This window comes from Cheilinus undulatus, linkage group 13 (genome assembly GCF_018320785.1).
Source record: "Cheilinus undulatus linkage group 13, ASM1832078v1, whole genome shotgun sequence".
Taxonomy (NCBI): Eukaryota; Metazoa; Chordata; class Actinopteri; order Labriformes; family Labridae; genus Cheilinus; species Cheilinus undulatus.
Window position 1 is genome coordinate 40,507,622 of NC_054877.1, and position 27,955 is coordinate 40,535,576.

At 38.9% G+C, this 27,955-nt stretch overlaps 1 protein-coding gene across 5 annotated transcripts in view; it reads right to left on the reverse strand.

Moving 5' to 3' along the window:
• Nucleotides 1-1,430: 1,430 nt before the first annotated feature.
• Nucleotides 1,431-27,955, reverse strand: part of slc6a9 (solute carrier family 6 member 9) — a 145,568-nt gene continuing 119,043 nt past the window's right edge. For all 5 annotated transcript variants that reach the window (XM_041803126.1, XM_041803127.1, XM_041803124.1 and 2 more), the window contains 9 exons: nucleotides 24,092-24,224; nucleotides 22,180-22,314; nucleotides 21,997-22,100; nucleotides 17,597-17,834; nucleotides 17,157-17,291; nucleotides 16,974-17,073; nucleotides 14,118-14,218; nucleotides 12,102-12,272; nucleotides 1,431-8,853 (listed from right to left, as the gene is read on the reverse strand). In XM_041803126.1, coding sequence (XP_041659060.1) covers nucleotides 8,587-8,853; nucleotides 12,102-12,272; nucleotides 14,118-14,218; nucleotides 16,974-17,073; nucleotides 17,157-17,291; nucleotides 17,597-17,834; nucleotides 21,997-22,100; nucleotides 22,180-22,314; nucleotides 24,092-24,224 — 1,384 coding nt within the window. In that variant the 3' untranslated portion in view covers nucleotides 1,431-8,586. The remainder of the gene's footprint in view (nucleotides 8,854-12,101; nucleotides 12,273-14,117; nucleotides 14,219-16,973; nucleotides 17,074-17,156; nucleotides 17,292-17,596; nucleotides 17,835-21,996; nucleotides 22,101-22,179; nucleotides 22,315-24,091; nucleotides 24,225-27,955) is intronic.

Sequence of the window (27,955 nt, forward strand, 5' to 3'; positions counted from 1 at the left end):
ACTTTCACAGTCCTAGCCTAGACAGTCCGGCCCTCAGGACTTCTCTTTGGAGCAAATCTGGCCCTGGACTCAATATGAGTTTGACACCCCTGATCTAAGCTTTCCAACTGTCATAAACAGAACTGCAATGAACCTGAGACTGCTTGTTGTAAAACACTGGATTTCATATAAAGTAGAATTTTTATGGAAACGGTGGTTCTAAAGGCCTCTTTGATTCCTCTTAGATCTGTTTACGTCTGGGAAGTCATGGTTTGTTTCTTTGTTTAAAAGTCATACAGACTGTCTGCATTCCTGTTTCTATACTGTCTCTCTCTTATTGAAGGCTTTTAACGCTAGAAAAAGAGAACATTTGATTTAATATTCACTTTAAAGCTAAATGATTTAACCTAAGCTGAACTGTGCATGCTGAGGCGGCAAAGAGGCAATTACTTTTCAATAACACTTTATCCTTCATTTCCAGACTTTTTTTTGAAAGAGTTGACACTTTACTTTGTTAGATGACCTTAAAGTGAGGTTAGCAGTTACACAAGGCCAATCAACATCATCCATTTATCTCTCTCTCCTCTCCACTTATCCAACAATCCTTTGACCCCAGTCCTCATCTGTTCATCAAATACTCTCAATAATAATATTCTACTCTAAATCAATTTCTTTTTTGATGTGTTCTTTGTAAAGATGTACTAAACACTAGAGTTACTAAAGTGGGAGGAGAATAATCTGAAATATCACATAAGAGTGTTGATTCACCGTTGACCCTTCTGGAACCCACTCCTCCAAAATGATACTCTTAATGTCAAAGAAAACAATCAACATGGCCTTAAATTTGGAATTGCTTTATCGTGGTTTCTTCAGCCGTGGTGATGATGATGATGTTTTCCAATGCATTGACTGCCGTTTTGTCTCAGGATCGTATTGGAAGATCACATTTTTATTGCATGTAATCCTAAAAAAGTTGGATTTTCTTCAGTTTGTTCCAAAATGTCTCCACAAATTTTCTTCTATTTTTTCCTTTTGATCAGGACTCAGAAGTTTTGGGACAGCTTTGGCACACACTTTTGTCATGTTCAAATTTTAATGCAAAACTTTCCAAACTTTCTCTTTATTGATGGAGACCATTTCTGTTGTCTTTCATATGAGTGTTCAATCATTTTAAACTATCTGTTTAATTTGTTGAACGTTTTCATGATTTTTTGATGTGCATGGGCCCCCAGGACATTCATCTTTAACATCCTCTCTGCCTTCTTTAAATTTTTGTGCCATTAAAACCCACATGACATGCAGTCTTCCCCATACACCTCAGGTAATGTACCAAAACATTTGACTGTTTTGTTCAATTTCATCAAAAATGTCAAGTTAATGCGTGAGGATAAAAGTGAGGATAAAACATTGCAACCCATCATTAAAAAGAGAAGAGCCAAGCAGCACACTGATCTTTAAAATAGATTTTATTTACCATTTTGTAATTCAACAGTTTACGATATACAGCGGACAGGACTAAGACATTTCAATGGATTTTGGCCCTAAAGGTTGAAGAACAAGAACAGACATGGTTAGATAGATAGACAGATAGATATGATCGAGAAGAACTGTGTTCTCTTTTCTCACTTGTGCTTTTCCTCTCCACTCCTCCAAAAACAACAGTTTACATTGGCAAAGCAACAACACAGCATTTGTCCACTGACACCTGGACATTTAGGTTTTCTCTTTTTTTTTTTTTTTTCAAAAATGGAAGTGTGACTCATCTTTGTAGTTATATATTTATTTCCCATTGCTTGTAAAAAATAAAATGATTTCTTTAAAGTGCTGAAAAGTGAGATTATGCTTTTATGAGCAGTAGTAAGAAATTCAAGAGGTAATGTTCTGTGATGGACAAAGAACCACAGAAACAAGGTGAATCACAGTTTTGTCTTTTAGTACAGTAGAGCAGTTGTGCTGTGAATTTCTGTAGAAAATGGTCTGAGCCTTCATTAGTTCACGCTCCTCAACAAGGACAACTTTCTGCACTAAGACCTAGGTGTATAATATTGGCATGCGATATTATGTCAGTGTTATAGACATGAGTCCAATATTTGTGTTGTTTTCAGCGTATATGGAGGGCCAAGTGACTCTTTTGGCAGCCAGATAGTTGTTGATACTTGTTAATTATAAACTTGGCACAAAAAGTAAGGAAATTTGTTTAGTAGATGATCTTCTTGGTCATAATTATTACATCGTTGTCAAGCCTGTTTATTTCCCTTTTAAATGGTGCCACATCTCTAAGGATCATGCATTTGTGGGATGAGCAGCAGAGCTAAGTATGTGGGTTGAACCCATGAAAAACTTGTCAGATCCTTTCTGCCAATGACAAACAGCTGATTCTGCCATGACTACCCTTCAGGCGCCAATTGCAACATGTGCACTGGAACCTGAATATGTGCAGGAATGTTATGTTCAGCAGTGAGTCCAGATTCTACCCATGGCGTTAGCTTTGATCATAGGGTCAAAATATGGAGAAGATGTGGTCAAGGCTATGCTAAAAGCTGCACCGATGGTGCAACATCTTTTGGTGGAGGCAGTGTGATGGTGTGGGGTGGCATCTCCCTCACCGGTAAAATGCGGCTTGCCGTCATTGGAGGAAATCTCAATGCTGAGAGATAACCAGATGACATTCTGCAACCAGTGGCAATCCCATATCTCCACAGCCTGTGACCGAACTCTACCTCCAGAATTTGGTAGTGGAGAGGATGTAATGTCATGCCAGCAGTCCTGACCTCAACCCCACTGAACACTTGTGGGATCAGCTTAGTTGACTTTTGACAAATGCTGGTTGAAGAATGGGATGCCATCCCACAGCAATGTCTGACCAGGCTGGTGACCAGCATGAGGAGGAGATGCTAGGCTCTTGTAGCTGTGTTTGGTTCGACTGAGGCTCCTGTTTGTTTCATGAATAAATTTTTAACTTTTCAGTATGTCGTCAGACTTCAATCATCCAATCCACCAAACAACATTGATGGCAGAAGAAGCTGTTTGGCAGTGGCAGAGAAGATTTGGCACATTTTTCATGGGCGCAACCCACATACTCAGCTCTGCTGCTCATCCCACAAATGCATGTTCCTTACAAATGTGGCGCCATTTAAAAGGGAAATAAACAGGCTTTCCAATGGCATATGTAAATAATCTACCAAACACAAATGCCCTTACTTTTTGTGATAAGTTTATGTCTCATTTGCCAAAATGTAACAGGTTAATATTCTATCATTATGCCCCAGAGTTGAATGAAAACAGAAGTGGTGATTTAAGCACATTTATCCTATTTGCAGAGTCATTTTGGTGTTTTGTTTCACTTATTTCATAACACTTTGTAACAATTAGACAGAAAAAGCCAAGCTGTCTGTATAAAGGGCCACTTGATATTAAAGGTAAACAGCGGTGTACTGTATGTTGGCACTGCACTGTGTAAAATAGAGCTTTATGTTCATGAAATACTGTTTAATAAAAAGCATCTTCACGTAGCCGCCAAAGTTCACAGTAAAAACTAACCATTCTTCTGTAGTTCAAGTTTCAATCCAAAGCTTTTTGTTTGGAAATGCTTCAATATTAGCTGGCTTTATCTTATTTTCTTCTATGAATACACCTTCATAAACAAACATAAAGTAGTCATTGAACATGGATAAACAATGATTAAAATCTGAAGATAAAATATGTAATTTTCTTTCTCTTCTTTTAGTAAAAAAATGTTTTTCTTTTCTTAAAAGATAGACTGTATATTATTAGCAGAATAGGACTTGGCTAGTTCTGAGAGATTAGAGGTACATTGACATCAATACTGACACTACTCCTGCGCTACATGCAGGCTCAGCAGTAAGAGCTAATCCACTACACACAGAGTACACAATACACCTGACGTCATTTTCTACATTACACTACAAGAAAAATGACAAATCAAAAACAAAATGAAACAATACCCGCCCGCCCTCGACCCGAAAATAAAACACACGAACCCACCCGAAAAAATAAAAGCAAAGGTAAACACGCATACACACAGTCCGATTATATATTTTTACATTACTGTACAAGGGGAGGAAGAGCTGTGGGGCCAGCAGAGATGGTGAGGGTTGGGGTATATAGAGAGATAGCATGGTGGCTATAAGCTTCACTTACTACAGCATGAATACATGAGACACTCAATCACAAACAGAAAACAGTCTGAGCTACAAGCTGTCCCAATAAACACTGAGAAGAAGTTCAACATCATATAAAACCTCATTTTGCAGTTCCTCTGATCATAAATTCTACTTAAGGAAGCAATGCTATACATATGGATTAGTAGATAATGTTTCTGTGTCAATGTATTGTTTCATAGAGCACCTGGTTTTACAGTAATTTCATCACAAATAAAGGCAACTACAAAATTTGTTATGATTTTAAATGAAACAGGACCTCTTACTCATGACTACTCCTTAAAAATCTCCAAGCCAGTTCAATACAACATTCCTTTAAAACTTAAAGTCTGCTTAAAATGTGTGCTTGATTCAGAATGCTCTCTGTGCTTTTAATTATCAGTACCTTATTTAGGCTCTGTGCTTAGCGCTGACATCAAGTCATGTAGGTTTTTAATGCAGAAGTCGTGTGTCTACGGGCCTCTTAGTATTCACTTCACAGTCTGCTGTGCTTTTACTACCCTGAGTGTAAGCGTTACCCCATCTTGTGGAAGAATAGAGCAACTACACCTTAATGTAAATCCACTGTCCTCTTCAAAAACCATAATTGTTGGGGCAGAAAAAGAATGTGCAGATTTAGCCTGACATTGTGCTGAAATGTTTCAGAAAAATTCTAAAAAGCCTGGCGTCGTATCGCTGTTTACATTGAAGAAAAATGTAAAATTCTGGGAAACATGATTTAAAAGAGAAGATTGATACCACTGTCATGTCTGCACCGAATGTGGAGCAGGAGCTAGCATCTGCTTAACTTAGCTTAGCATAAACAAATCAAAGCATGGTGAAAAAGCTAGTCTGCTTCCATCCAAACATAAAACAATCAACCAACTTGTAGCTGTTCAGCGTAAAACTCTATCCAAAGATGAAATATGTAATTCAGCGGCAACTGGTTAGCTTAACTCTGCATAAAGAATGGAAACAAGGTGAGCTAGCTTGGCTCTGTCCTAGGTTACACTGAACCTATTAGCAAGTAGTTAGCTTAACAACAAGTTGTGCCTTACTGCATCTCTTTAAATAGCTAATCCTTGAGATTGATAACAGGACAATTACTTAGGGCAGCTGTTTGAAGGTGAAACACTCAATTTGAGAGCAGCTGTTTAGCTTAGCTTAGCATAAAAACTTCAGGCAGTATCAGCTAGCCTGGTTTTCCAAGTTATTAACATATCTAACCTTAGCTAAATCTTAAGTTTGATGACCAGGACAAAAAGTTAGCAGAGCTTTCTAAAGGCGAAACAATTAACCCAAGAGCAGCCGTTAAGCTCAACATTAAGACAAAAAAGAGGAGGAAAAGTAGGCTTGTTTTCATGCAAAGTTTCTTATTTAGAACTAGGACCTAGTCTGTTTAGCTTAGCATAGACACTGGAATGAAGAAAACTTACCAATCCTGACCTTAGTTAATGTAACCTCCTAGCATCTGGTTATCTTAACTTAATATCAGTAAATGTAGATATGCAAGCCTGGAACCATCCCAAGGTAAACCATCAACCTATAAGAGCATCTGTTTCAGCCTAGCTTAGCATATATGATGGAAACAAGACAGTAAAGTAAAACAGCTTTTTCCAGCAGGTGGTTAGCTTAGCTAGTAGGTTACAAGTATTGAGACAGGAAACAGTAGAGGGGATAAGCTAGCCTGCTTATGTCCCAGTGTAAAATAATCAACCTACCACTAGCTGAGCTTAGCATTAAGACTGAAAAATAAGACTCAGCTAGCCTGACTCTATCAAAAGTAACTTAATTAGCTTCCCAGCATCTGGTGTGCTTAGCCTAGCTTGAAGAATAGAATTGAGTGCCTAGCCTTGTCCAAAGATAGTACAGTTAACCTTTCTATAGTTGGCTTAGCCCAGCTTTAAGACTGGAAACTGGGAGAAAAAATAAGCCTTAGTCTTGGTTTTAAGGTGATACACTTAAGTATCTGGCTGACTTGAACTGGCATTAAGACTGTAAAAAGTTAAATTCTAACCTTGTGTGTGGGAGTCTAAAGGCAATGCCCACAGCTGGTTAGCTTGGCTTGTCAATAAGACTGGAAACCGGGGAAAGAAAGAGCGCTTGGCTAGGTCCATTAAATTAAAAAAGACGCTAGATAAACAGTAATTTCTGAGGCTTACAGGTGCTGGTATATTTTATAAACTATGGACTCCATAAGGCAAGCTTTTCCATTCCTCATCAGTGTTTGTTTTAAAATTAAGCTAAGAAGCTGCTCGCTATGGCTATACATCGACAAAACAGATATAACAATGATATCAATCTCCTCAACTCATAACAAGGAAGTAATACTGTAGTGACAATGCTTCCCAAAAAAAACCTTTGAATCCTCAGATTCTCAGTGTGCTGTTTTATTATGTTTATCAAGTAATATGTTCTGTGCTCATATTGGAATAAAACCCTCCAGTTCTCCATTTAAGTGATGTTTTGTCAGCTCAGAAACAAAGACATACTGAAACAAAAAAGAGCAAAAAAATCTGATGCAATCTCAAAAAATCCTCCCTGGCTGTGAAGCAAGCATCATCTCTCTACCACCTGAGCAGACATAGAAACATGTTATCACAGACAGCTGTCTACGACACACAGAAACAAAACTCTTTTCATGTATTTGTTCTGTATTTAGACTGCCAACATGCTGCTACAAATGTCCTGGATGCTCTCCAGTCAGACGCTTGTGGGAAACCCAACCCTGCATGCTAAAGAGCCCCTCTCTGTCCTGTCACACCCTCCAACACAACAGCAACAAGTCACAGATGAGGAATGGTAAACATGGTTAATTATGATTCTGTAGTTTTTATTTTTTGTACAAAATAAACATATGCTGTCTTTATAATTATTTACTAAGTTACTTTACAATAATGAGAGGTAAAAAGGAGAATTATACTGAGAGAACAATACTATACAGCTACATTTAAAACTACATAATTCACTTAAGTTGATTTTATTCTTCTGGAAACAAGCTGCATCTCTCTGCTTCCTGTCTAGTCACAGCTTGGCTCAGAGCTTAAAAATAAATGCCTGTAAATACATTAAAGGTTCCACTGACTGACACCACACCAGTCTGAGATAAACAGTATAAATGTTACCAAAAACATGTGCACGACTCAGGTAACTCAGGTTATGTTTTTGGTAACATGCCTTAATGGGGCAGATTGCTACGACCCACGGGAGACACAGACTACAACACTTATGATCCTTTCACCTGCTTCTTTTCCTCTTTCGTACACCATATCCCAAGATGCATTTCACTCAAAAAGAATGCCTGGAAGACGTAAGAAGAGATGGCACTTCTATGTACAGAGTTGCATCCACCTGCTTTGTGTTTATGTGTAGGTGTTTTTCAGAGAAAGTTTGGTGGTTTCAGTCCCTATTTTGTAACAGGCCACCTTGCAGAGGCAAGGTCTCCACAGGCAAGGAATGACAACAAACCACTTCATTTGGACCCTGAGAAATGGGCACTGGGATCTCTTCAGTCAAAAGACGGGAACAAATGCCTTGTATGTCTGTGTGAATGCAGAGGAAGATGGTACAGTACACTTTACTGACATTTCTATTGACATTTTTAACGTTTAAGCAGCTTTTGTGGAAAAGTTACACATAAAGAAGATTTCCACAGATGATCAGCCCTAAGTGTCAGTTGCCATCTTGTGTGTTTGTTAAATATTTGTGCTCTGTAGAACGATTTAAAGAAGGAAGCAGCATAAAAAAACAACAGGCTTAGTCTTAAGCTGAGATCAACTATGGTTGAGGTCACTGTGTGCTGTAAAATGTACAATAGTGTGAGTGTATGAGTGTGAATGAGTTTATCCGCCCCTTTTCTGGCCTGTCTCCACCTTTCAGCATCGTTACACTGTAAATGGCCAGTACAGGCACAGTTTAACAGCACCTCACGTCATTACAAGTCTCCAGCTGTCGATCACTGCTGCTAGAAAGTCACCGACTCCAATCACACCCAGCTAACAGAATAAAGGAGAACAGTGTGTGTCTCTATGTTGCTGCATGCACAAAACAAACACGTGCAGCATCACAATCTACTGTACCTCTAACTGCATATGAAGATGACATGTACAAGTTTTACAAAAAAGGAAAGGAAAAAACAAACTGCATTATTAAATTATGTGTAACAAATTAACAACCCACCCATACGCACGCACTGACATACACACAAATCTTTTGGATGATGACCCAATTTTTTCTTCCTTTCGTTTTTTTTTCTTCGTTTATCTAGAGACAATACACAGATAGATAGAAGAGGTTAGGATAGATATAATAAGCCCTTACAATATGTAAAGGTCTCCAGCGAATGGGATCTCCCCCACAGAGGACTGTGGGAAAGTGGGGTGAGGATGGAGGAGAAGGGAGGGGGAGAAGAGGGAGACGGTGGCGCTGACAGAGCAAAGGGTGCCGTCTATGCGCTGGGGTTTGGGTTGTTGTGTGTGTTGGTGGAGCCGTTGCTTCCCTGGATGGTGAGGCTGATCTCATCTTTTCTCTCCTTCTCCTTTTCTTTCTCTTTCTCCTTCTCTTCCTCCTTCTGCTCCTCCTTCAGCTCCTCCTTCTCCTTGAGGGGACGAGCCTCCACCGTGTCTTCAGAGGCCATGGGGGCGTAGCGGCCTGTCCGGTGCTCCTGAAGGGCAGGGCCCCACTTTGGATGTGATTTGCAGGCGTTCTTCAACCGCTGAGGAAGGAGATGAAAATGGGACATGTAATTCAGAGTAAGGCTGAACAATTAATCAGAACTTAGACTGAATTGCAATATATCATATTGCAATTCAGTCTAAGTTCTGAATTGCAATATATCCTATTGCAATTTTCAGACTGTAGAATGTGCAGTATTTCTTTAACCTAAAATGTATGTCAGAACACCACTTTAGTACTTTTTTCAGCAGTAGAGATGTTATGCTCTACATTTCTTTTAGAAAAACCTACAAAAAAATCCAGTTTTTCTCTATGACAATGAGAATGACACAATTCCCTTTGATACAACAATTTGTGGCAATATATTTGCAATTATATATTTAACCTAGATTAACTTTCCAAACCCTGCTGGATCGCTGACCATCTCAGGCGGTATCCCATGTGTTATGTACAATATCTCAGCAACCATAGCACAGATCTCTATAAAGCAAATTGCAACCTGAAGCTTTCCTTTTTGCTGTTCTACAGCTTCTAGAGTTTATATCCCTTCCAGAACATTTTTAGTCCAGGTCCAAAGCGTGGTGTTTACTCAGAGCTTTGATACCACAGATCCATATTGCTAAATCAGTGATAATATGAATATTTATTAATTTTTTTTTTTTTTTTTTTACAAAAAACATAGTGGTGCTGCTATCAGTCCTCTAGTTTGACATTGGAGGTAAAAGACAAACTTTCTGTTAGCCTGTCAGCCAAATCACAACGCCCCAATTTCTTCTACAAATGTTTTCTTTGCATAAGCAACCAATCAGGGCCAGCCAAAGATCAACAAGAGACAAGATAGTTATATTTTGTAAAAGTAAGAAAAAATAACCCTCTACAGCCGTACATCTGAGCTCCCAAATCCTGAATAACACATGGGTGCAAAATGTAAATTGCTTTTATGAAAAAGGAGAAGAGACTAAAATGCACCAATGAATCGCCAGGAGGAGGGATGAGGGACATCTGATGAAAACAGTTATAGTATTATCAAATACTCGTATTTGGACTCAGTATTGTTGAGAACTCAAATGTAAGCAATCATACTTGGTCTGGAGAATGTGGCATTGGTGCATCCCTTTAATACAGGGGTATTTATCACTTGCATTTGTTGAAAATAAACAAGTTGAGGAATTTAAAAAATAATCACATACTAAATTATAATTCTAGGGAAAAACTGCAATTAGATTATTTTCTGAAATCGTTCGGTCCTAATTCAGAGCAGACTAATTATGAAGGGAACTCACAACAGAAGTTAAAATTAATCTAATCAAGTCCAATCTTAATGAAAACAATACCAACACACAAGCTGACTCATGTGAAACTACAAATATCAACTTTACAAACATACCAAAATGACAAAACTTAGAGTTGTTTCAAACAGCTTATAGTCTCTTACCATTGGGGAAAATCTGCTTTTTGGCTTGAAACAAATGCACATATTCTTTTTGAGCAATTCCACTTGGAATTCTGAGGAAGTTTTCAGCATTTCCTTTTAAAATTGCTTCAGATGTTTTTGTTTGTTTTGTTTAATAATGCCAATTTACTTGCAATTCATAACTGTTGTGGTGATTTCTTCTCCCCTCATGAATGCTCCTTCTCTGTAATTTTAGGAAACACCTAACCTCCTAAATGTGAAGGATGTCTCAAGGACAAACCTGCAATTTTTTTTCTGTTACTAAACTCAGAACTGAAACATTTGTGCTTGGCCTTGTAGATCTAAGAGAAACATCATCCACTGATAAAACTAGAGATGTGAAAATATCAAAGTTTCATATCATGATTACAGTGACCAAAGTTATCATGGCTATCAGCACGGATGCATCACTTCAACAGCTGATCTATCAGCTGATATTGGACCTGTTAACAAACATTGGCCATTGGCCAAATTATGCTGCATGGACACATCCCAAACACCGACTCTGGACTGTCATGTCTCATGCAATGGATATGTAAAACGACAAAATGTTGATACAGAGAAATAAGCTATTTTCTGATTGTTTCACAGGAAACACATAGACACACGTATTTAGAGAGGTGCTGGACTTTGTATGAAGACTACTGAGGTGCTACTTCTTGATCCACTGAATGTTTGTCTCAGCTCCACCCTCTGTCAGACAGTGCAGACAGATGGACAAAGAGTAGGTTAGAGAGACAGCTACAGTCTCTTCCTCCTTAGAACTTGTTCTTTACATCACATGCAGACTTTTGGTAAACAAACCTGTGTTGTGTGCTGTCTGGACTTTATTTACCTTGATATTAAAGTACTGCTATGGCAAACACATTTAATGATAATCAAAATTTAAACAGTGTGACTAGCCATGGAGGAATTTTAAACATTATAACCAGTAACTTTCATTCCTAGATAAAGCTGCTCTAGATTGCATCAGCCTGGCATCAGCGTCTATTCATCAGGCTTCTCTCAGATCATATTTCCTTAATATCACTCTGCTCTGGATTCATGTTTTGGCCATCATTAAATTTAAAATCCCTTCTTTCCTATCCATAAGGATTTAAAAAGCCAGGTACCATCATGGTTTAGATTGTGAATGTTACTCCTTGAGAATGACAGTGTTGAATGTCCAAAAGTAGCATAGGAGCTAAAGCCTTTAATTATCAGAGCCATCTTCAGTGAAATCATCAACCAGTGAGGGACTGGGAGCAAGACACCCTCTCTACCTTTAAGAACAGACTACATTTCCTTTTGCAAAAAACTCACAGAGGGCCAGCATAGGCTTTGACCAGCCCCTTTTCTTTTACCTATTAACGGCTTAGTCTGACAAGTGGATTTGATGCATTGTGTTCCTGTTTACTGCCCTCTCTGTGTCTATGTGGATGTACTAGTATACATTATATTAAATCATGTCATTAACTTTGTATCTGAAGAGCTTGTTCGATCTTGTCTAGATGTTGATGCAGACCACCTACTGATGAAGACCTCCTCAACTCCCTGTCTGTAGATTTCACTGTTTCTTTCTCCGTTCATCTGCCAAGATGTTTTTCTTTGTCCAGTTAATGTTGGATCTCTCTGTAGCAAATAGTACAGTTTGAATCCATTCAATTTGTAAAGAGTCACCATGATTTGACCCTGTAGACACAAACTGACTGATGACTACAGTAGTTTTTAGTTAAAAGCTGTGGTAGAAGCAGGCTTGCATGTTTAATTTCATGTAAACATATAAGCCTGCCAAACATCCCATCCCATACAAAGCAGTATTGTTGTGTATAAATAGCTGTGGTTAATGGCTGTACCTCTCTGAAAGTGGCTCCTGGTGACCTGGAGATCTTGTAGAGGGCATAGATAGGTATGCAGATCACTGAGGACAGAGCCATGGAGAAACCGATAGCCAGAGACCAGCCAGGATACACATAGTCATTGTAGGTGATGGGCTTGTACTGGATCACTGTGAATATCAGGATGAACTGCAAAGGCACAAGAAGGGAGGGAATGTGTAAGAATTTATGGAGATTACGTTTTTACATACAGAGTGGGGGGAAATTGCTTAATTGAAAACACAGATGTAATCATCTACAACCCCAATTCTGAAAAAGTTAGGGCACTGTTTAAAATGTAAATAAAAACAGAATGCAATGATTTACATCAAATCAGATGTTGAAAATACTAGTTTAGTTTGAATTTGATAACAGCAACACATCTAAAAAAGAAGGGATAAAGCAGCAAACAGCTGAAAAGGTGTTACTAATAAAAAACAACTGGAGGAGCATTAATTACGTTAACTGGCAACAAATCAGTAACATGACTGGTATAAAAGGAGCATTTTAGAGAGGCAGAGTCTCTGAAGGAAAGATGAGCAGAGGTTCACCAATGAGCAAAAAGCTGCATCTAAAAACTGTGAAACAATTTCAGAAGAATGTTCCCCAATGTAAAATTGCACAGACTTTGAATATCCCACCATCTACAGTGCATAATGTGATCAAAAGATTCAGAGAATCTGGAGAAATATCTGTGTGCGAGGCAAAAAGACAGAAGGATAATACTGCATTGACTGCAAATCACTGCATGGGCCCAGGACCACTTCCAGAAATCATTGACTGTCAACACAGATGGCCATGCCATCCACAAAGCAAGTTAAAGCTGTATCATGCAAATAAAAAAATCCAGAAATTCTGCTGTCTTGTCTGTACCAAAGCTCATTTAAAACAGACAGAGGCAAAATGGAAAACTGTTCTGTTGTCAGATAAAAAACAAAACAAAACAAAAAAAAAACAAAAAACTTTTTTTTGGAAACTAAAGACGTTGTGTGTCCTGTGGACAGGAACAAAACTGTAGTCACACTACAGGAGAGGAGAGGGACCATCCAGCTTGTTATCAGCACACAGTTGAGAAGCCTGCATCTCTGCTGGTATGGGGTTGCATTAGAAAAGTGAAAAAAAGAAGAGGGGATACTACACAATGGTAACTATGGCCCTGTCTCTACCTTTTTGAGATGTGTTGCTGCAATCGAATTCAGAATGAGCTGATATTTTTTTGAAATGGTGAAAAATGTCAGTTTCAACATCTGCTATGTATGTTCTATTGTGAATAGACTATGGGTTTAAAGATTTGCAAGTCATTGCATTCTGTTTTTATTTACATTTCACACAGCGCTCAAACTTTTTTGGATTTGGTTTGTATTCTAAAATCTGTTTCTCATAACATGGCATCCTGTGAGCTCAACTTCATCAAAACACATGTCTACACCGTGATAGCTGGTGTTGAATAGGAATTCCCTTCCCTTAAGTTTTTATATTTTTATTATAAATGGCAGGTAATAATGATTAAAAGTCCTGACTGCTCCTGAATGTGAGCCTGGTCTTGGTTCTATCAAGGGCCGGGAGTGCCCGTCATATATCTGTGAAGTGGAATGAAAGCACGAACAAAAGTGTCTGAAATCTGACCAGTAATCCACAACAATGCATTTCTTGGTTGGCTCAGCAGCTTAGTGGGCTAATGCCACTGCCTGCTTGGGAAATACCACTGATAGCAGCTGCACGCGTCCATTTCCCAGACTGAAAGATTTTCTCTTAGAGTTTTATACTGGAAGCAAACTGCAGCCAAACAGATTAGCACTGATTGCAGCTCAAATGTAGGTCAGGTCTCTCGCAACGTCAGCAACAAATGAACCTCGTCAATCAACATGTTTATTTTTTTCCTGCATTAAATCTGCAAACATGTTTATGTATCCGGAGCTTGGTTACATTTTGATTACAGGTTAAATAGCTGAGACTGCTCTCATCGGCCGTGTTTGGATGAATGTGTGTTCTTACAGAGATAATGACGGGGGAGATGAATCTCCAGCACACTTTGAAGAAGAGAGGAGGAGGGAAGCCCAGCATCATCTCAACGTCTTTGAAGTAGTTCCTGTGGCCTGCAATACAAACAGAAACATTTTTAAAAACAATGTAATGTACTTAAATGTGAAAGAAGTTTGTAACACCAACAACCATCTGGTGTTTCTGCAATACAAACAATTATGAGACAATGAAAGTAAAGTGTTGGGTCAAGAACAAGGGAAGGGGTGGTTTTCTGTGGTAGTGTGATTTGTTTTGACCTCCAAAATCAAATCAGTTCATCATTGAATCAGAGTGGACATTTCTGCAAAGTTTGGAGAAAACCCCTTACAGCATTCCTGAGATTGTGCTAATGAGACCAAACGACCATTACCCTTGGCTTCAGTTTATCCTCGAGTTTAAGCTGCCATTGGTGCAAAGTTTAAGAAAACCTTAAAGCATTCTTGAGATATTACGCCCATATGTAAGGGATGCATACAAGGCCCAACAACCTTGATCGTCAACCTCTGAGATGGAATCACATCCTTGATCCAGAGTGGACATGTGCAAGGTTTGCAATAATCCCTCAAAGCATTCTGAAGACATCACATTTATAAGCAAAGGGTGAACATGAGGCCAAATGACCTTTACAGATGAGGACAAAACTACTAGCTCACTTTGAAAATGCCACTGTTAATTACTTCACTGTTATTTATGTGCAATGTACAATGAATTGATGATGTGATACGCTTGATTGACCCTCTGGGGTCCCTCCAGAAAAACTCACACTTGAGACCCTTGGGACCCAAATGGGTCCTTTCAGTAAAAGTGCTATAAAAATATTATCAATTAATATATTTTCCCATTGCTTAAATCTTTTAATCAGCTTTAGCCCTAATCAGAAATATAACGTTTTATTCATTTTTTTAGATATATTTTACATTTTTATGTAGTTGTCATAATAGCATTCCCTATTTTAACAAAAACAAAACAAAACAAAACAAAAAACAAACATAAACAAAAAAACAATACAAAATATACATTTTGAATTGCAGAGTGGAATATCTGAGGTAAAGTCTTTACAGCCTTGTAAATGTCAACAAATTACAACACTAATTTTGTTGCATTATTATTTTTTTGAGCAGTACAGGTTTATTTCAAAAACTCACAATTAGGACCCTGGGAACCAAAAAGGTCCCTGCTGAAAGAGTGCTAAAAATAATATGAATTAACCCTTTTTTCCTCTTTCAAAGCTTAAATCTTCTCATTAGCTTCAGTTCCAATTAGAACTATAAAGTTTTGATTCATTTTGTAAATATTTGATATATATAAAAGGACCCAATTGGTTCTGAGATTCCCCAGAGGGTTAAGAATGAGCTTCAAAATTCTTAAACTGCATGTGTTTTTCTGCATAAAATCTGCACCATCTACAGTTTTACACGTTCATATTTCAGCACCAGGGACCAGGTTAGTCATGTCTAGTTGCCTGTGGGATACTGTAAAGGTAGGGATTCTCCATACTATCCTCACCGGAGGGTTTAATCTTTGCAGCCATCAGAATTTACTGTTTCAGACACAAGTTTTTTCTAGAAAGCTCCGTAATAATTCCCCCTGTGCAGATTTGGGGGATGACTCTGGCATGAATTTTATCTTTGATATCAGACAATTGGACTGTCACCTGTATGCTGATTTGATTTTTTTTTTCTGATTGAAGTAACTGACTCAACAATACTAAAGAATAGGGATACAAATACAGTTTAGTTGTACTATTTTCATGTCACATAAATTGCATACTAAGTAATTCTTAATAATGATCCAGTATCTGATAGTATAAACTGTTATCCTGCAGGACTTACATTTGTATGTCTGTCACCACACATCTTTCACTTTTTTAACAGTGATAAAGTGCATATAAAAGGGGAAAATCAATATCTTAATTCAGCTCTGCAGCTTTTTAAGGTGCTAAGTGTACAAATAAAAAGAAAAAGAAAAAGGGGTTTCTAGTCTCAGAGCCCAGTGAGCTGTAAGCTGGACTGTGCCAAGATCTCTGCCTTAGTTTCAAATTTTATTTACTATAATATTATTTTCCATGGGCCTGTTTACTTTAAGTTCTTCAGTTCAGCTTTGATAGTTTTGATTTTAAGAAAATAAACAGGAATTCAAGCAGTGACGGATGTGTAAGCGTTTAATCCTCTCCTGTGCTTTCATTTTCCTTTTGTCTCTGCTTGACTCAAACACACCGACATTTACTGTACATTTACTGGAGTCGCTAAAGCACCAGCTGGGTGAAAATAAAGTTGGTCTTACCTCTCATGTTGTGCTGTGCTACAGCCAACATCTAGGCTCGAATTTACACTAAGTGTACCAAGTCTAACAGAGAGCAGCGGGAGCTGTGCCCAGTCTTATCATGGGTGTTCACTGAAACATTTGCAGAGCGGTGAGTGTTGCCAAGTTACACATTTCTTACAAGTCTAACTTCCCCTGCCAAAATATTGGTGGATAACTTGTACAAATGCAAACCAAAATAAAATAAATCCTCATTTCTTTTTAATCCAAAGAAACACTTGTCATGGCCTGGCACAGTGAAGTCAGATGAATATTTATGATGTCTCCCTTTGTGTTTTTAAATGCCCCTGCCACGCTCTGCTGTCTAGAATTTAGGAGATTTTCAATCAAATGAATTGTCTTCTTTACCAAACAGGATATCTCTGTTTACATTAAATTGATGATTAAGAAGTAATAAAAGAGAAAAGATTCTAAAAGGTGCACGTACACTTTAATTTAAAAATAGTGATAGTATTTTTGTAATACTATTACTATTTCCTAGCCTAAGTTAAAAACTCAAATTCTTACCATAAATGTACATGATGCAGATGCACATGATGCAGGAGATGATGACCAAAGAGAAACTAGCAGCATAGTTATCCATCAGCAGCAGCCAGTAGATTCCTGCCTGCACACAGAAAACAGAGAATGAGTTCACTTTGGGTAAAAAGACAGTGCTAAAAGACGTGATTTTAATGTGTTTTCTCTTACCTGTGTTGTCAGCGGCACTCCTAGTAAGAATCCGACTATCGCCACTGACAGCGTTACTACAGTTTTGTTCCTGATGATCCAGTCTGTGCCGATTTCATCCACGATGGCCGTCACCAGAGTCTCCAGCAGACAGAACTACAACAACAGAGGGGAAAGGTTTATGGATGGATAAAGGTGGGTGTCTTGAAAGGTTCCTCATGACTGTATTTGATTTTTTTTTTTCTTTCAATTCGACAATTTAGGCAACAAGCGGTACAAAAATGACATTTTTGACTGTTCAGTTTAAGTCTCAATTTACAGGCTATGATTCGATTCACTGATAGTTTATTAAAACGCAAAGACACTAAATCCCAGGCCTCCTGTGAAGACATTCTGACACTACATTTATGGAAATAAGTCTCCATCTCACACACACACCTGCCCAGGTTTTCCATCCTCACCTGAGTGCCCAGTCCCAGAAGGATGAGCATGAAGAAGAAGAGCAGCGACCAGAGTGGAGAGATGGGGAGCAGAGTGAGGGCTTCTGGGTAAGCCACGAAGGCCAGTCCAGGGCCGTGGTCAGCCACCTCTGATACAGGGACGTTCAGGTTGTGTGCCATGAAGCCCAGGATGGAGAAAATGACGAAGCCGGCATACACGCTGGTCGCACAGTTGGTTATAGAGATGATGATGCTGTCTCTATATGAAGGAGAAAAAACAGTCTGAGTTCAACATTTGGAAACAAAGTGGCAAGTTTAAACCAGTCCAGTGAAGCTTTTTGGTGTTTATTTTTCAGGCCCTGTGCAAAAGGAGCATGGGATTATAAATGAAAAGTAGCCCAAAAAGTGTTTTCTTTCATGTTTTTTTAATTGTATGCAAGTTAGATGAAAAGCTTCTGCTAATGGCTCCATTAACAGTGTGTATTTATAAAATCTATGCATGAATAGACCATTGTCTGCTCACCAAAGCAGCATCATGGCACACAAGCACAGTCAAAAGAGGCCCTTAAGAGTAAAATCAGTTAGATGCACTTTTAACATTCAATTAGGTATAACACAACTATTTCTTCAACTCACTAGGCAGGAACTTTTTCAATAATTTACAATTTGATTCCTGTAATTTCTTAATTTGCAAATCTTTTCTGTGAAATCTTCCTTCAACTAGGAGCCATACAGTCCATAATTTGATTAGCTGAGGTTGATTTGCAGTCCTAGTGACAACCCCATATTTCTTAGCAGTAACACAACTTCTTACACCAACTCTGGAAATACATTTTCATTTTGTAAGCTGAAAGTGCACGGCCTGTGCTATTAGGCCCAAACCTAGGCTTGTAGCCCAAACTCTGCAGGAGAAGAGGATGGCAAAGCTTTGTCTATTTGGAATTAGATTTACAGGGCACCGATTGATCTTGCAGTTAGGTCATGCCCCATGCACAGAGGCTATGGTCCTTGAGGTGAGTGCCCAGGTTAGACTCTAAGCCTTGACTCATTTCATGCTCTCTCTTTTCTCTTTCCAACTCCATCCACTGTCCCCTCTCTCTCCAAGAGGTATGAAAAGCCAAAATCAAAGCAACAAATTTGCACAAGTAACCTAAAATAATGATATAATTCTTAAAGGGTTGAAATTTCTATAACTTGGTGGCCTCACAGCTGACAATGCATATCAGAGCAAAAAACCAAGCCATCAGGTCAAAGGAACTGCCTGCAGAGCTCAGTGATAGGATTGCTGCAAGGCACAGTTGTGGGGAAGGCTACAAAAAAATCTGCTGCACTGAAGGTTCACAAGAGCACAAGCTGCACTTACCGATGTGTTTTCCTTGTGTTGTACTTAGTCTCAGATGCATGTCGTTTTGCACTAAAGCATCTGCTAAATGACATTGACATTGTTGCTTTGAACAACAATGATGCATAGGCAGCGTCATGCTGTGGGGGTGTTTTTCTGTAGGGAGGGGAGACTAGTCAGGGTTGCTGGAAAGATGAATGAAGCCAAGTACAGAAAAATCCTCAATGAAAACCTGTTCTGCAACACTCAGGACCTAAGACTGGGCCAAAGGCTCAGCTTCAAAAATGACAATGACCTTATGCCCACAGCCAAGACAACACAGGAGACAACTCTGTGAATGTCCTAGAGTGGCCCAGCCGGAGCTCTGACTTGAACTCTATTGAACGTCTCTTGAGAGACCTGAAAATGGCTGACAGTCCCAATCCAACCTGGATTGAGAGAAATTGCAAAGAAGAATGGATATTTCCCCAAATCCAGGTGTGTGCTGCTTGTTGCAAAGAGACTAGAGGTTGTACTTGCTGCCAAAGGTGCTCTAACTAAGAAGTGAGTGAAAAGTCTGATTACTCATGTCAATGTGATGTTTCAGTTTTTTCTTTTTTTAATAAATTTGCATAGATTTCTAAATTCAGTTTTCACTTTGTCATTATGGGGTATTGAATGTAAATTGATGAGCATAAAAAAGAACTTAACTGATGGTGGCATCAGGCTGCAATACAGAATTGAAAAAAATGCACCGTAGATCTTTCGAGATTTAAAAAAAAAGGCGAAAAGTAAGATCAGTTTTGATCAAGAAGACTCAAACGTTAGTGCTGCACTGTTGGAAATTCAAAATCCATTATAATTCTCTACTGTGCATATAAGGTATGTCAGTATTTTCATCAGTTGCATTTTAAATCAATTAAAGTATTGATAGTGAATTAATATGTGTATAAAATTTAACAATCCAGCTGTTTAAATTAGTTCAAAGAGAATATATTTGAATAAAAGTAAAAAGTAAAATGTGAGGACGTTTTATTGGCTAAAACTGGACTAAATGTTCCAAATTATCAAAAAAAAAAAATGTTGTTTTACAGCCTTCAGTGCTACCAGATCTGCCTCTACTGTATAAAAACAAGTTGATGTTGACTGAGACTGAGAATCGAAATGTCTGTTTGCTCTATTGAAAATGCAAATCAGTACCTTCAGGTAGTTTCCCTTAAAGCTAGCAGTCGTTGTGACTTGTGGCTGCTGTAGACGTGGGGAGAAACTGTTTCCATCTCTCCTCTCTGACTCAGATTGGACGTTGACTCTGATTCAACTGGGGAGTTGTGTGGTTGCACTGCTCTTTGTTTTCCCCACATTTCCTGTTTCCTGCGTTATCGCAGAGGATGTTTTTGATGACTTTGATTTCTCTCACTCTCTCAGCTCCATCAGTCAAAACTGCTGCTCGGTCCTTCGCTCTCTGCACTTCTGCTCCTGCACCGATTGGTGGTGTTACAGGAGAGCAGAGAGCGGCTCCACAGGGACCAGGGCTGCAGAACACAAGCTGATTAGGCCGTCGTGCAGCTGTGTGTGCAGATAGCACAACCTCAAGCTCCTGGCAGAGGAACAAATTATATCTTCATCCCTCCTCCTCAACCCCTCCACCCCCTCACCCCCCTCCCTCTGTCAGCATGCGTGGACAAGCTCGGGAGAGTAAGTGACATCTTTTCCTCTCCTTATCTCCTCCTCTGTCCCCTTTCCTCCATCGTAACCTTCTCCTCAGCCACTTACTTCCTCTCTTGGTGTTTGAGTCTCTCAACACAGGTCCAAAAACATTATCAGTGTCTCCTCCCTCTTATCTCACCTTCCCCCACCTCTCTTTTTAGACCGTACCCTTGAAGTTTCTCTTGACTTCCTTCACTTCTCCTCTCACTTTGTCCATCACTCTTTTGCCCTGACTCATTGACAGGCACTTCAGAGCCTGCATGACCTCAAACAACTTCTCTTCTTCTCACTGGTATTTCCTTTGTGGAGTTGTTTTGAACTATATTGGTTACCCTCCTTTTAATTTTTCCTCTTCATATCTCCTGTTTTCCTGCATTTCCTCTTCTCACTTTAGTCTGCCTAGCAACTCTGAGCTGTGCAGAGAATCATTTGTTGATCTGTGTTGCTGCAGCAGAATGGACTGAAGAAAATGTGCCTTGTCATTTTCAAACAAAGAAAGGGGAGGCTGTGCACACTGCAGCACAGCATGTGCTCTGTGTAGGATTCAGAAAGCTCCAGTTTGTTGTATTTGTGCTGTAATGTCTGTAGCTTTTAAAGCATGCTTCTTCTAAGTAATGCAATTCAACTCCTTTTAAGTTTCTTCTGTTTGCCTAATAAGATCCCTTTGACAGCAAGAGTCAAGAAAATACTTGTGCTGCATGTGTACAATACACTTTACTGTGCACTGTAAGACTTGAAGTGCTGCACACATACAGCTGCTACAGTAATAAATTAGAAACATAAGCAAAAACAATCTACATGTTCACACACAATCCAAAGGTACACAGAGTAGCTCATGCAAATTAGGTATGTAACCGTGCCTATAAAAATTATTCACCCCTTGGATGTTTTACCCTTTTTCTGATTTGATAAATCAATCATGATAAACATAATTTGGCTTTTCTGACATAAAATGAACAATAAACCTCCTTAATGTCAAAGTGAAAACAGATCTTTGGTTGCAAACACAGCACTTGGTCTATGTGGATAGGTCTCAGTCAGGCTTAAGGTCTGGGCTCTGATTCGGCCAATCCAGAACATTCACCTTGTTGTCCTTAAAACATTTTTATATAGCTTTTGCAGCATGCTCTGTGTCATTGTCTTGCTGGAAAATAAATCTCCCAAAGTTCTCTTGCAGACTGAATAAGATTGTCTTACAGGGTTTTCCCATATTTTGCCACATTCATTTTACCCTCTACCTTATGAGCCCTCCAGGGCCGGCTGCCGAGAAGCATCCCCACAGCATGATTCTGCCAATGCCCTGCTTCACAGTGGGGGTGTGTTTGAGGTGATATGCAGTGTTTTGTGTCTGCAAACACTTTGCCTTTAAATGCCTGCAGTGTGGGCAGCTTACCTGAAACAGTTGTTGTGAAACTTGTTATAGGATGCCATAGTGATGAGCCCGCCCCAGGCACAACCCAGAGAGTAGAAGATCTGTGACGCTGCGTCTCCCCACACCTAAAGACACAAAGCCACATAGAGTCAGTAGAAGTAAAAAAGAATAAGAGATATAGATTGACCTAATGTGGGTGAATACCTTTGCATCAAGGACCTTCTGCCACTGTGGAGTCAGGTAGTACTTGATGCCATTGATGGCGCCATCCAGGGTGATGCCACGGATGAACAGGATGGTCAGAACCACATAAGGGAACGTGGCCGTGAAGTACACAACCTACAAAAACACAGGTCAGGATGGGTCAAAACAAAACCTACCAAAGTACATCAGAGTAAAAATGTTTTTTTTTTTGTTTTTTGCAGGTCTTAAGCAGCTGCTAGCATGTACCCTACTCTGCTGCCACTGTCTGATATGGTCCTTTACATAATGGTGCACCTCAGAAAATTAGAATATCATGAAAAAGTCTTTTTTTTGCTGTGATTTAATTCAGAAAATTCAAATCCCATATATTCTGGATTTATCTTATTAAAAGTGAATTATTTCAAGACGTTTTTTGTTTTAACATTAATGATTATGGCTTACAGCTCACAAAAAATCGAAAATCCACCATCCCAGAATACTAGAATATCGTTGAAAAGTCCAGTTTCTTGTCAGTAATTTCTCTTATTCTGGTTCAGCACACACAACCATCATCACAGGGAAGGATGACTTGACTACTGTCTAGAGCAGTGGTTCCAAAAGTGGGGGTCACAATACAGTGGAGGAGGGTCACAGGATGCTTTCCATAAAACAAAGACAAATTTCATGTTTCAGGATTTAAAATCATTAATTTGATCTATTATTTAAAGAAATATTGGTAAACTGAGTTCAAATTAAAATCAAGACATAGTTATTAAGTAATATTTGTGTTTGAATGCAAATAAAAGTCATAAAAAAGACCTAAAATGCAAGTTTTATACATAATGCTTTTTGCAATATTGTGCTCTTTATCCCCCTCAAGGCAGGATGGGGTCTCTGATCTCTGATGATGTTTTTTGGGGGGAGGTCATAGGCTGAAAAGTTTGGGAACCCCTGGTCTAGAGGACAATCATCGAAACCCCTCACCAGGAGGGTAAGCCACAGAAGGTCCCCGCTGAAAGGACAGGCTGTTCTCGGAGGCTGTATTAAAGCAGATTCATTAAAAGTAGACTGGAAGAGAAAAGTGTGGTAAGAAAAGGTGAAGCCTTCAGAGGTACAAAAGCAAATTTAAGAACTTAGGGGAGCTTCATAAGGCGTGGACTGGGGTCGAAGTCAATGGATCAAGAGCCACCACACGCAGACGGCTCAAAGAAATGGACTACAAGCATCGTGTTCTTAGAATCAACTCACTCCTGAACCACTGACAATGCCATAAGCGTCTCATCAGGGCTAAAGAGAAGAAGAACTGGACCGTTGCTCAGATGTTTTCAGATTAGAGTAAACCTTGCATTTAATTTAGAAATCAAGGTCCCAGAGTCTGGAGGAAGTTAATCGAGGCACAGAATCCAAGGAGTTTGAGGTCCAGTATCTCAGTTTCCACAGTCAGTGATGGTTTAAGGTCCCATGTCATCTGCTGCTGTTGGTCTACTGTGTTTCATCAAGTCCAGAGTAAATGCTGTCAGCCATATACTAGCATCGACCAATTATTGACTGCATAAATGAACATAGTTTTCCAGATGGTAGACATTTCTGTGTTATAAATGACTTTTGATTGGTGTTTAGTAATTTTCTTTCATTTTGAGGTGAATTTTTTGTAAACTGTAAGCTGTGATCATCAAGACTAAAAAAACTCTTGAAATTTTTCACTTTGTATGAGATGAATCTAGAATAAATGATATGTTAACTATTTCATATCCTAGGTTTCTGAGATGCACTAGTATAACAAAGAGTTCTGTCTAGACCTGCCCTCTTCGTAAAGTGTGTTGCGATAACTGTGCTATTAAATGGCACAATAAAAGAAAGGTTGTTGGGTTTGAATGTGATTTTGAAAATCTTCAGACTTAGTATGTGTTATGTTCGTGTTTTTGAGGCCGACCTTTCCTGAAGATTTAACGCCTCTGATGAGACAGAGGAAGACGACTACCCAGGACACCGCCAGACAGCCCAGGATGGGAAGACGGACCTCTCCAAAGTTCCCGATATCATCAGAGATGTTCAACACATAATGTCTAAGAAAAACAGAGAAAAGAACTGAATTAGAGACTTACATGGGACTTTCTTATCACAAAGACAATTCAAAGGAAACTCATTAAAAACATCAACAATTTCTAGTGCCTTTATTTCATGTAGCATCATTACTCTGACTCATATTGCTTCATTATAACTAAATAGTAAAAGAGTTTAAGCAGTGAAAAAGAGGCTCAATTCCCAAATTGAATCCAAAGAGACAAGGACAATATGTAACTAAAATGATGCATTGTTTGCTTTAAACTGTCACTAAAGGCTGCTGTTGCAGTGAAAATAACACTAAATGATACCAGAATGATAAATATCTTCATATAATCGTACAGCCTACATATCTTCTCATCTGCCTCAGCAGTATTTCTCTCCTGATGATTACAGTATTGTCAGCACAAAGAGACAAAGCAGGATGAATGCAGGCTTCAACAATGTGGATGATTGTTATAGATCTGGTGGTTTTAAAAAGGTTTGCTGTAATCAGGATTAGAGTTTATTACAAGAGAGAGAATCAGAGCAGCTGATGTGCCAGAGATACCTGAGGCTGGAGATTACAAGCATGGACAGGATTAGATAAACACCTGTCTGAATATGGATTTTAAAGGGCAAAAAAAAACAAAACAAAACAGGAAGAGCCTTTATATTCTCCCTGATTGTTAGTGTTTTTACCATAAATGCCCTCATGAAATGAAGACATTTAACTCAGCCATTTTTTTACCCTCAGATATTATATTTCTTATCTTTAGGAGCACCTGGTGTCACCTTGAGTTTACCACCCAGCACTAAGAGCATGCGTTAGATTTTCAGGGGCCAATCCACCACCATCCGAGCAGCAGACCAGCTGCCTTCTACTGTTGCTTTGCCCTCTTTGCATCCAAAGGGGAACGCACAACTCCTCTCCCACCTCAGAAGGGTGATACAAGCCCTGCTCTCCTAAAACTGAATCTTTATGCTGAAGGACTTTTAACTTGCTGGAAGTGTGGAAGGAACATTAATGGACTGACCTCTGCTCACTCCTTGCTCTAGTCAGACATCAGATTTAAATTAAAACCCCAGCAGTTATGAGGATATGCTTTGACAAAAATCATTGAATTTACACTGGTATATCCTGACTGTGAAATAAATTTTGCTTCTTTCTTTGGCTTTGTGTTCAGTGCATAAGAACCAAGGTAGAGGGTCAAGTACAAAAAGAAAGTATGAGGTAAAGCTGTGTTGGAGAAAAACTGTCTTTTGGATGTTGTAAAATGATATGGTATGATTGTATCTATGGTGCATGGCTGATTTTTCAGGCTACTGCCAGAGAAAACTAAAATATTAGCATGCATTCATGACTTTATACCATGGTCTTGGTGAATACTTGATTCTGACTGGCTCTGGAAATTCCATAGGTGTCAATTAACTCTTTATATTTTGGCCCTTATAGAACTTCTCAAGTAGTTCCTGTCAAAAAGTCCTTACACCGTTCCAAATTAATACAGCCATTACATGAGAGGTGTAACCATGGTGATATGAAGCAGTTATATTCTCCGAGGACAAATTTGCAAACTAAATAAATAAACGAGAGAGTTTATGATTTGATTTGATTTATTTGGTGAATATTACAACTTTGATTACTGGGAAGCTGAAAACTCGCTGCCAAAGTTACACATATTGGAGAAACGATGGCCTAGAAGCTCACTAAAGTGACCCAGTTCTCAACCACTTCTGAGCTTATCTGAGCCAAACAGTTCATGACATCAGCAACTAGGAGTTGAAAGGTTTGTGCCTCCAAAAAAGCTTTTTTCTCCAATGATCACACAGCATAAGGTCTAAAGATGCTCTCATGTCATGGAACTTGTCATAAATTGGTCCAGTGGTCATCAGGAAGATGATGTAATCAAAGCTGTGAGCCTGGACGGGCGGGGCACTGATAAAAAAGTGTGCTGTTCAGTCACCTGAGCATCTCTGCTATGACCAATCCATTATTTCCTGAAGATTGCACACCTTATCAGGCAAAAATCCTTACATCGTAGACGGTACTTCTCATTCAAGACACTTTGTAATCAAACTTTGCTTGCTCCATTGACAATTTTACTCTTTGCAGGCAATTTAGATCAGTTTTTCTGCTTTTTAAATCTTAAAACAAGACATCTATGTGGTCTTTTTGAGGGAATGTGGCTTCTAATGAGTTGAACAAAACAATTTGACAAGAATTTAACATCCACACTTCAAACATGTGTTTTTCTTCTACCTTCAGCTCTCCATGGACTTTCTGCCTTTATAAAGGGATGTAAGAGAAGAGGAAAACAAAGCTTAACGCTGTAGAGCCCAACTCTGATTAGACCTACACTGATTGTTTGTGCCATTAAAGCCCCATTTCACTTTCATCTTGCTTTAAAGTCCATGGATGATTAGCTGCAAAAGAAACTCCTTCATCAGACTACTCATAAACATAAGGCAAAGCCACTATTTTATTGCTGTATATTTAAGATATTCTACTATAAACATCAATCCATGGCTGGCAGCCTAGAGTCTAGAGCCTCTGCCGTGCATCATAACCCTTTCTGGTTCCTGTGAAAGTGACTGTGGGATCAAACTGTGGCATCTGTCTAATAGCATGCAGAGTGTGACGCTGCAGGCCACACTTCCTGTTCACACCACATCCACACACCGGTGGAGAAGGCTGCTATGCTGAGTGGCCATCGGTATTAAATAATCCCATTCATCACATCCACGCCACTGAAACAGCAGTAGGAGCAAACTGGCCTTAACTGTCTAACACCAGGATGCATCGATATGTGACTGCAGGAGCTGGGGGTCAAACTCCTACCCTCCCGTAGAGATACCAGACTAGACTACCTACAGAGCCACAGCTGCCTGAGTGAACAAATTGATTACTTGTCAGAAATGTGAACGGAAAAAAAAAAAAACTCTGAATAACATTTTAATTAAACACTCACCATCCACTAAATCCATTAGTCTAAGATGTAAATGTTTTATGTAAATGTTATAAGTAAATCAGTTCACTCTGAGCTTAAAATTAACGTTTGATTTATTAACTTCTGCTCCACCGTATCAGTTCCTTCATCTACAGTTCATTAAACACTTCCAGGCAGCTGAAACAGAGGAGTTGATTGGTGTTATATATCTACAGTGCAGGTAGAAATCCACTAGATAAGTTACATGCAAATGGGCTGCCTTCAACAGATTTATTTGAAATAAAATACTTTATCAAACACCAGCCCTGCAACTGTTTAACCTCCTGAGACCTGAGCTTTGTTTTCAATGCATGTTTAGTTTCCCTCACTTATCTGGGAAAAGTAGGACTTCATAAGTTAAAACATCTGCCTTGTCTTTTGGTAGGGATTTCGTGAATTTACACAAAGTCCCTGAAATTTCAAAGAGATAACCTTAAAATTCTGTAAAAATTCTTAAGCATATTTTTAAGTATCCTATAAAAAAAACACCCCACAATTCTTCAAATATTCAACAGATTTTTCAGTAAAACACTATTATAAAGCCTATAAGAATTTCCACCCTAAAAAAATGAATTTTGATTCCTAAAAATTCCCAAATTTCAAAGTGAATTTCTCCCCAAAATTTCTTAGCAAATTCCTAATAATTTGCAAACAGTGAAACAAATTCCCTAAAAATTCTGTATAAATTCTTTACAATTTCAAAAGACTACCCATGGGGGAGCAGGTGGCCTAGTTGTTAAAGGCACTCCCCATGTACGCGGGTG